This window comes from Sciurus vulgaris (assembly GCF_902686455.1).
Source record: "Sciurus vulgaris genome assembly, chromosome: 3".
NCBI lineage: Eukaryota > Metazoa > Chordata > Mammalia > Rodentia > Sciuridae > Sciurus > Sciurus vulgaris.
The window spans coordinates 49,443,347-49,453,618 of NC_136463.1; the positions used below are offsets into that span (position 1 = coordinate 49,443,347).

Consider the following 10,272-nt stretch of genomic DNA (forward strand, 5'->3'; position numbering starts at 1 on the left):
CCTCTGTTTTCTTCTAATATATTATAGATTTCTTTGTCTACCTAAGCCATATAAAATTTATCTTAATACTTATTATAAAGTATTTGAATTAATTTATTTCCAAATGCATAGCCAATTTTTCCAACAAATTCATTAGATATTTTATTGTGAATTTAACAACCATCATTCCTGAGGTTAAATCTATATATCTTTCCATACATAAATGTACATATATGTATAGTGTATATATAAGTGTATATACACACAGTTATGGCTCATTGGTAATATTTTTCTGTTTTACTCAGACTACTAACTAGTAGGCATATAACTACATTTGGTAACTTACGGAAAATCTTTTCTCGTTGTTATTGGTTTTCAAAATTTTGTTGTATAAGTTTTCTTCTCAAATAAGCTGGATTTAATAGTCAAATTATATATTAAAAATCCTGGAGGGTGGGAACAGTGGTGAACGCCTGGAATCCCAGAGCTTAAAGGCTGAGGGAGGAGGATCACAAGTTCAAAGCCAGTCTCAGCAACTTAGTGAGGCCCTAAACAACTTAGTGAGACCCTGTCTCTAAGTAAAATATAAGAAAGGACTGGGGGTGTTGCTCAGTGGTTAAGCTTCCCTGTGTTCAATCCCTCAAAACCAAAACAAAATAAACAAAAACAACCAAACAAATCCCCCACCCCACCAATCCTGAAATTAGGAGGTGGGAGATGGCATGTGTAATTTAAAGATTAATTAGTACTAAGCACAGGTAGCTTGACAAAGTGTTATTTAAGAAACTGATGACATAACAACAATTGGTTCTATGTTGGAGTTGTAATCCAGGAATATCTATCAAATCCTCCAGGCCAGGTGTGATGTGCATATGAGGGAGACATGAGGAGGGATGGGGAGGCTTGTGTTATGACAGAAATAGTCAAGTTGGTTCAGTGGAACAAACAGATTCATATCTGGTCTCCTAGTCATTTGACATCTTTGAGCCTCAGTTTCTTTACCTATAAAATGAGGATAATCATACCTGCCCCATAACATTTTTTGTGAGGATTAAATGAGGTAATAGAAGAGCTCCCAGATCATAGGTTCAACAACTCCCAGTTCTCTTCTCTTTGATGAGGTATCAATCATATTTATTAACAGGTGATCCCCAAATAGCAGATCACCTGGAAGTTTCCAAATGAACTGTTGCTCATTTCTCTTTTCATTCTCTACTGAAAAGATATGAAAGGCTCATTGAATACCAGTCACCCCTGGAAAAGTAAACAAGGTGACTGAATGAGTTCTCCTGCAGGGACAAGTATTCATCACCTAAAGAAGTAGGTCTAGGATTATGCTTGGTGCATTGTAGGTCTTAACAGAAATGCTAGCTACCATCATGGATCATAAAAATTCAAATCCACTTTGATATTTAATGAGTATTTTATGAGATCATCCAAAGGAAGGAAAAACCTTTTTTTTTTGCATAGAGGACTTCATAGTCTCGTTTGAATTTTTAATTTTTTACTGGTGCATTATAATTTTACATAATAGCAGGAATCAGTATGCCATATTTGTCCATGAATATAATTTGATCAATCTCATTCCCCAGTAACTGTCTTTTCCCTCTTTAGATGTTCTGCATAACAATTTTCATAGTAGCATACTATAAAACTATAACTAGCTTAATTTTTCAATGCAAAAAGGAAAGATTTAGTGAATCATTATGTAGTTGCTTGTTGAAATATTATGCAGTCTTAAAGCAAGAATTATGCTGCTATGGAATAGCATAATTGAAATAATATGAAAAAATTCTTAGGATATTAAAAATTCTTTCATAAAAAGTTTATATGATAAAAGACTGAGTATAAGCTTATGCACACACTTTGATTATAACCTTGTAAAAAACTTTATATATGTGGTCCAGGACAAGAAAGGAACACAAGTAATAAAGAAATTTAAAGTATTAAAAGAATCATTGTTCAATTAATGTTGAATAGCATTTTATGCATTTAACCTTTGTGGGAGCTTTAGTGCCCTGTCTGGAGCTTGAGTATCAAAAGATTCTATTTGGAACTTAACCTCAGACTGAAAACCCAGTATCACCAGCTGTGAGGAGGATGAGGTTGACCAGCTTACTATAGAAAGAGTGTTTCTGGAAATAGGAAAGGCAGAACAGGTTATATTTTCTGGTCATTGTGCCTCATCTGTACAATATTCCTTGGGGTTACTTAACTCTATTTTATCAGAAACAACTGATGCCTCTGTGCCACTTACAAGACCTAGCAGAAAGAGATGTAGATTGAGGGGTGGGAAATGTGTTCATTCAAACTCAGGTGCCAGACAAGGGGTCAAGATGTACCAAGTATTCAAGGGTTTGTGTATGCATTCATCACTTGCTACACATACCAAGTGGGAGCCAAGTTCCTATACATGACAACACTCAATAAATACATTTTACAATATTATAGTGGCTTAGCTCCCTTTGCATTCTACTGTTCCTCTAGTGATCTAAGGTGGTTGGATATGGTAAACATCAAATCAGAATGATCCAACTGATAAGAGAAGTACTCTAATAAGAGAATGAGAGAATTTATCTTTCCTCACCAGAGGGAGAAGAAAAAGACATTATTCCTCCTTCAAAAGTTCCAGAGGGCATTTTTCTTTACTCTAAAAAAAATGAAAGATAGGGATCAGCCTTATTTATTGTAAATTCTGAATCAATGATATAACTTGTTTTAACAAAATTTGGAAACTTCTCTACATTTTATTTAAGAATGAAGATCCAAATCTGGTTAAGTAAAGCCTGATTTACTAGCTATTCTGTAAAAAAAAAAATAAGCACTACCTACTTAGTAAAATTGAAAATCTAAGTACTAAAATGATAAAGTTGCAAAACTATTTGGCTAACGGTTGTTGTTATTGTTGTTAATCCTATTTATGTCCATCAAAACCTTTTAGCTACTCCATGCTTCTCTCTTGTGTAATTCACATGCCACCAGGTCAAGTAATCCATTCCCACAGGGTGAGTAGGATTTCTTTCTGTAAAAGAAACCCTTCATAAATCTACAGAGATCTTTTCCTCATAGAGTCATGGGGCCACCAAGACCTTGAATCATTTTGTGGATATGGGAGTAGAGGTCCATTGAGCTGTATTAACTTTTGCAAGCTCATGGAATCAGAGAGTGGGTACAATGAGCTTCCACTGTGGCTGCGCCTACAGACAAAAGGAATGGCACAAGATGGCATACCTGAGAAATGTACCTGCTGGCTTCTCCTTCTGTTCTGGTTTACATATTGGTGTCCCCAAAGCTCATGTGTGAAATAATGCAAGAAAGTTTAGAGATGAAACGATTGGGTTATGAGAATCTTAACTTCATCAGTGCATTAATCCCCTGACAGGGATTAACGGGGTGGTAACTGTAGTCAGGTTGAGTATGACTGGAGGAGGTGGGTCCCTGGTGGAGTGCCTTTGGGTTTCTATCTTGTCCCTCTAGAGAGGAGCTCTGTCTGTTTCCTGGTGCAATGTATTGAGCTGCTTTCCTTCCGCCATGATGTTCTGCCTACTGGGGTTGGCAATTTATGGACCAAGACCTCCAAAATCCATGAGTCCCCAAATAAACTTTTCCTCTTTTAATTGTTCTTTTCAGGTCTTTTGGTCACAGCAGCAAAAAAGCAGGCTAAAACACCTTCTCTATCTGGAGATGCAAGATACCTCACCATGTAGTAGGTGACTAGTGAAGTCTTTCTGGTTTAGTGCCAGCATCTCCTATTCAGGTTTGACTGATTGGAAGCATGTAGAATTCCAGTCCTGGGGCAGAGCACTTTCACTTCTGCCATGTACTCTTCTGTTCTTCTTCAATTTAATCCAATTAGGTTAGAGCCATTCAATCTGGCTCAATCCAATTTGACAAAGTCTTACTGATTGTTCCTGTCATAGACTGTAGCAGATAAAAGATTAATGTCATTTTTCTTGGTCTTAAAGAACACACACTTTCTTTTTTTACGGAATTAAGGTACACAGAATTGGATTAATCATAACCTCTCGTCCATGACCTATGGTCACATCATCATTGGCCCACAAATGACCTCCTGTCTAATTAATTGGCTTTATAAAAATAATGAATGCAACTACGGGCAAGTCTAAGAAAAGCACTTATTACCTGCTTTTTACCTCTGGACTATGCCTGTCTCCTCATCTATACTTTCCCACTTTGCTACTGATCTAAATTTTGCATTTACATTCACTCATCCTTCTTCGTAACTACTAGTCAGAATTGTATGAATTGTGTACTGATATTCACTAATGCCCTTTTCCCCCTAGTTTTTTTTTTTTTTTTTTGTGGTGCTAGGAGTTGAACCCAGGGCCTTGTACATTCAAGGCAAGCACTCTACCAATTGAGCTATATCCCCAGCCCTCCCCCTAGTTTTTAATGAGCATTCATATGCCAAAAAAAGTACACATGTTATTTACGCTTACTGTTTTTCAGTAATCTTCAGAAGAAGAATAAGACATTTTATTGGACACTCTTTTTCAATGCTGGTCGTCAGACTAAGCACATGCTCTACTGCTGAGCTACACCCATCCCTTAACAGATGTTTCATGGTGCTTTCTCTGTCTAAGCACAAGTTCTAGGGGCTGGAGAATAACAGCAGTGAACAACAAAGAAGTAAAAAATTCCACTCTCTTGGACAAATGATAAACAAATAAACAAGCAGTCTGCTCAATAGTGATAAGCACTGTGGGTAAAAATAGGGCAGGGAAAGAGTGGGGTGTGAGCTCTGGCTGCAGTAACTAAGATGTGAGGCAAGAGCGTGAGTAAATTTGATGTGATAAGTCTTAGGTCAGAGCAATGGTCTCAAGGAGGTGACCTAAGCCAGACCTGAAATGTTTCTTCAGCTTTAAAAAAAGATTTAAAATTCCCATTTAAGAATTAAAATATAATTCATTTTTAAAAATCCAGCAAATTACATTCTCAGATGGTAATTCTTTTATTAACCTTATAGTGTTTAGAGCCTTGCAAAAATAGTTAGGGTCCTTCACTTGAAAAACTATGAAATCTTGGGGCTGTAAACAGCTTTGGAGAGGACTTGATTAATTTAGATACATTTACATATTTATTGCATATATTACATATATATTAGATATTATGGAAAGGGAATTCTAGGTTAAATTATTTGTTCTAAGCTATAAAACTAACTAAAGGTGACAGTGATTCCAGGACCTGGGCTTCTTTAAGCTCATGGTAGACTTTCTTTAATAGTGTATATTTTGTTAAAAATTGGGGACCAATATCTTGGTCTAATTGCCCAAATTCACAAAAGAAAATTCAGTCACAGAGATGTTGGATGAAGCTTAAAGTAGGACCTGGTTGATCTTTTAAGTTACCCGAGGCATGGAGAATAAGGAAATGGACAGACAGGTGACCCCAGGTCCCGCTGAGAAGTCCCTTGCTTTCTCTAGAAGGACAGTCATCAACTACAGACATTGGAGGCGTCATTCTGGCACTGGTGAAGCAGGAGAACACAGGGCTGCTGTGCCCCCTCTACTTGCTGTTCTGCTGATTTACCCACTGGGTCTCGCCTGCTTGCTTTGCCTGTTCCTTGGCTCTTTTCTGGAGGCCAGCTTCAGTTCCTGAGTACCAGCTGCCTGCCGAGCTTATCTTCCTCCTGACAGAAAGACAAAAGCTCCCATGGTTGTCCTCACCCCATAAGCTGGTTCTACCTCACAGGGCCCACGGCTGCTTTTCATGGTACCCCTTCCCTGTTCTGAGCCTTCGCTTTCTTGCCGAATAGACAAGTTTTGCAATTTTAAGGAATGTTCAGAGACCCAGAATCTGAAGAGGTTGATGGGATATAGGATAAGACAACAGAAAGTGTCAATCAAAGACTACTTAGGTGACAGACAGGGATTCCAAATAGAATACTGGATGCCTAGTGAGAGTTGGATTTCAGATATAAGTATGTCCTAAATATTGCTATACAACTGAAAAATTGTCTCCAATTCAATTTGAACTGGACATTTTGTATTTTTACTTGCTAACTCTGACAATCCTGCATTTGTAAGGGGTAGAACAAGAGAATGGGAGGTAGCAGAGTTTGCCTTTGGGCACAAGGAAGACAAGAGAAAAAAAAATCTATTAATGAACCTCTCTCTATTTTTGATCTGTGTGTATATGTGTACATACATGCTCTTGTGTTCTATAGGACACAGGGATTTATATTAAGAAAACTGTTCATAGTGATACTGATTACAGACATTGAATAAATGACAGTGAAAGAGAAGATTAAAACATACAAAATGTAGTCAGTTTAAAAGCAAATCTAATTATTACATTTAGGTAAAATGCCTAACATTTTAGCCCAACTGCAATATAGACCAATCTCAATTTTGCTTTTTCCAGACTGTCTTTTTACGTCTTCTGAGAACTGTACAATGAGACCAGATGGGTCTAAGAAATCACTTAGTTTAACGTGGACATTTGCAGATTAAGTAACCAAGACCCAGAGAGAGAAAGCCACCAACAGAGAATCTCACTTCATCTTAATATTAATAATGAAATACTACTTTGTGGGGGTTTACTAAGCACTGAGCATCGTTCTAAGTGATCTATTTGCATTATCACATTTAATTCCTCACAACAACCATGTAATCATCCTCATTTTTCAGATGACTCAAGTTAAAGCATAGAAAATTATGTAATTTACCTAAAGTTCAAGGTCACACAGCTAGTAAGCAGAGGCGACTTCCAAAACCTGTTAGTATGGCCCAAGATTCACATACTCAAACCATGACACCCTTGCAAATAAGATGAGTTTGTATCACTAAACATGATTGCAAATATAAACTTTTGGAGTTCACTGCTTCTGTGGTATGCTTTTTATACTTAATTACAAGGTCACCAGAATGTAGTTTTTGGAAAGTAGGTAGGACGCTATTTCCATCCCTGTCAATTTCAAAATGAAAGAAATTATCTGCTTATTTATGCATATGCCCTTATCACAGGGAGTCCATTGCTATAATCAGAAACAAATTTAGTTGCATTTACTTTTGAAACATTTTTTTCTAAAATACTTAATATTAGAGTCCACTATTGAAGCGAAAATTTGTAAGATGAATTTACAGTTTGAATTGCTCAAGAAAGAAAAGCAGGAGGAGGAAGAAAGACGGAGGAATCAAAGTGAAGAAGAGCCTCCTTATTTACTATTAGTCACAAAGCGAGCAAGTTCTTTTAGACAAGAGGCCCTCTTATTAGCGACCTCAGTGCTGGTACAGCTATTGTTCTAACTACCCCCAGAAAGAATCATCATCCTCATCTTCAGTATTATATTATCTAAGTCTTACATGCTACTTGTTTTTCTCTTCTCTCTTTCAGGAGTATCAGCACTTGCGACTAGATAATCCAGCCCCTTTGCACATTTCCAGACACCAGTCTCCCTGTTTATCAAAGATGGAGGATTAAGTCCAGCCGCTTCTGCTTCTATATCATGTTTTCCCAGAATTACCCTTCCTTATTACACAAAGTTCTGTGCTAGCTTTAAAAAAAAAAAAAAAAAAAAAAAAAAAATTGGTGAGGCTGAAATTCTCTGAAGTTCCAAGATCAGGTTCTATAGGATCTATCTGGGAGACCCCAAGACTCCACAAATCCACTGCAATGGATTGGGAGCAGTGCAAATTTAGTCTTTCCTCTTCTCTGCACTTCAGCTGAAGGAAGGACTCCTTTGGGAGTTCTGTTTTGCATGCCTACTATCAAGAACATCACCAAATCCTTTTAGAGAGAAACCAGCCCTTCCCCGCCCCCCACATTAAACCAGCACAGGAGTGTTTGAAATGAATGCAGCTTCATACAAAACAAATCTACATCCTCTCTTCTTCAGAAAGGTGGCAGTGTTGCCTTGCAGTTTTGAAGAAATTACCAAGCAGTGGTGAGGTCTCTGGCTGATTAACAAACCAAGGGCCTCACCTCAACATGGAAAGGAAAGGAAGGATTTAATCCACTGTTGGTCCTTCTGGCTGGTGGCTGGCAGACTGGCCCTGGAGCTTCAGGGGCCCTCTGGTTTGTGGTCACCTAAGCTCCTTTTCAACTTGTTTCAATAGTGTAGATCCTCAGATAATCTCCAGCGGAACCCAAGGATGTCTAAAAACGAGGAGCAGCTAGGGAAGTTACTGATGGGATAATCCTTGCCTCCGAGCATCCACTTTTCTTATTTTTGAACCATCCATCCCCAGTGAAACGATTTATTGGCCCTATTCAGATGGACCAAGGGAAATGTAGCTTAGCAAATGATGCAGCATCTTGCTGACACCTGTCACGTCCAATGTTCACATCAGAACTCTCATAAAAGCAATCCGTCTTCTAAATAGGTGTTTTGCGTGGCTTGTTACCACTGTTATAAAACCAATAATATACACAGAGCTACTGAAGGACTTAAACAGTCAAGTGTTGTCTGGTCTAAATGTAGGAACCCACACAATGGTATCTTTGGTGGACACCTGTACCAACCCTTCATAAAGAGCAAATAGAGTTCCCATCTCTCCCTTTGACTCACCTCTATTCAGTGTCCTTTGAGAAGTTTCTCTATGCGCCACTAACACAGAAATTTTGGGGAAAATTCTCCATTTATAAATATCAGATGGTTTGGGAAAAAATATTTGTGGCACTGGACTTTTTTTTTTTTTTCTCCTACAGTGATGTCATTTTAAATTCTTGGTGTGCTCCAAATTTGCTATTTTTACTTCCCCCAAGTGACTTTTTTGGGAAATACATTTGTTTGGATTAGCTACATTTTAAGTGACCCCTGTACCTAATATACAACATCAGGTTCATCTTCTCAGCAATTATAACTGATATTACACAGTTCCCAAACTTGAAATCCCTTATTTGTTCATTTCAAAGTTGCTCCTTTTGGATGTACCCCTCCAAAATTTCTATTCGCAGATTTACAGAAAAAAAAAATATTAATAAAATAAGAGGATCGCCCTATTCACAAACAAAACCCACACTCAACAACTCAAAGCATTTGAAACTTAAGACATTAAAGGCCCCCAAAGTCAGGTAAATTTCTTTGCTTCCAAAATGTGCTTTGGGGGACAGAGTTGTCGCCATGATAGGCCTTGAGACATTTATTGGAAAGCAGGTCTAGAATTAAGAATTGCAGAAGAGGAAAGTTTAAGAAGAAATGCTAAGTGCCTTAGCCCTACCTGATCTGAACTTGCTTCTAATCAGCAAAGAATGCTCAGACCCCAGAAGTGTCATGTTGAATCTCTCAGCAAGCCGCTGGTCCCTTTGCCAGGCGCCCCCTGTTTTCCACCAGGAACAGGCTCCCAGGAGCCCAGCTGACCGCAGCTAACAACTCAGAATTCATCCAACTCTCTGTGAGCTCCCCTGGGTAGGAGTACGTACAGTGGCAGCCAGTGTCCCCAGGAAACTGGCGCCTCCCCCCTTCGCTGTGCGGGGCTAATTAACTCTTAGCCGGCAGGACCCTCCTCCTCCTCTGAGGTTGGCCAGGAGCTGCGGCATCCCAGCGTTCCTGGCTGATGTCATAGGCTGCCAGCGTTTGCGGAGTATCACCACCACGCCTTTATGAAGGTCCCAAGTTTGTTATCTGATACTCTTTACTACTGACAGGCGCTCAGCCAATCAGGAGCGATGAGCCGGGCCTGGGGACCAGGAGCCGCCAGGGGAGTCTAAGCAGCTGGGTCTTAACTCTTTGCAGTGGGCTGAGTGGCCTCCCTGGCGCAGAGCGCTGAAGGCAGGGCTGGGGGGTCGTGAATCTCGGCCAGTGGGCAGAGCTGAAGCCCCTAGGAAAGAAGGAAGGGCTGCGACGCCATGGGGCTTGCAGGTGGTGCGCAGTGCTGCTGCGCTGGGAGCTTCCCTGGCCGGAGATGGCGTGCCCAGCCTGGGCTTTCCCGGGCTTCTTCGGTTTTCTGTCTGCGCGGAGGGACGCGGCCGGGATCTCCTGCCAGCCGCCTGTGAAGGCTGGGGGAAAGGATGTGAGCGCCCGCGGGACGGTCACACTGGGCTCTTTGGAATAAGCTGGACCCCTTGAAAAGAAGCAAAGTTTCCAACGGACTAGCGTGCCTACTTTCTCCTCTGTTTGAGGAACTCAGAGCGCAGAACAGACCGTCATACATTTCGCTGCTCCAGACTTGGATACATTTCCACGGAGAAAACGAAAAGTCTCTCTCTCTCTCTTTTTTTTTTTTTTTTTTTTTTTTTGATATGCTTTCTTTTGGGACATATGTAACTCAGTGTGTCTGGAGATACTGTGGGGATCCAGTGCTTCCCGACCCCTCTCGGGACGGGGGAGGA

General features: G+C 39.8%; 1 protein-coding gene across 1 annotated transcript in view; it reads right to left on the reverse strand.

Annotated features, from left to right (window-relative positions):
- MYOCD (myocardin) overlaps positions 1-9,528 on the reverse strand; it is a 98,187-nt gene extending 88,659 nt beyond the window's left edge. The window contains exon 1 of the mRNA XM_079135289.1: positions 9,162-9,528. Coding sequence (XP_078991415.1) covers positions 9,162-9,216 — 55 coding nt within the window. The 5' untranslated portion in view covers positions 9,217-9,528. The remainder of the gene's footprint in view (positions 1-9,161) is intronic.
- Positions 9,529-10,272: the final 744 nt, after the last annotated feature.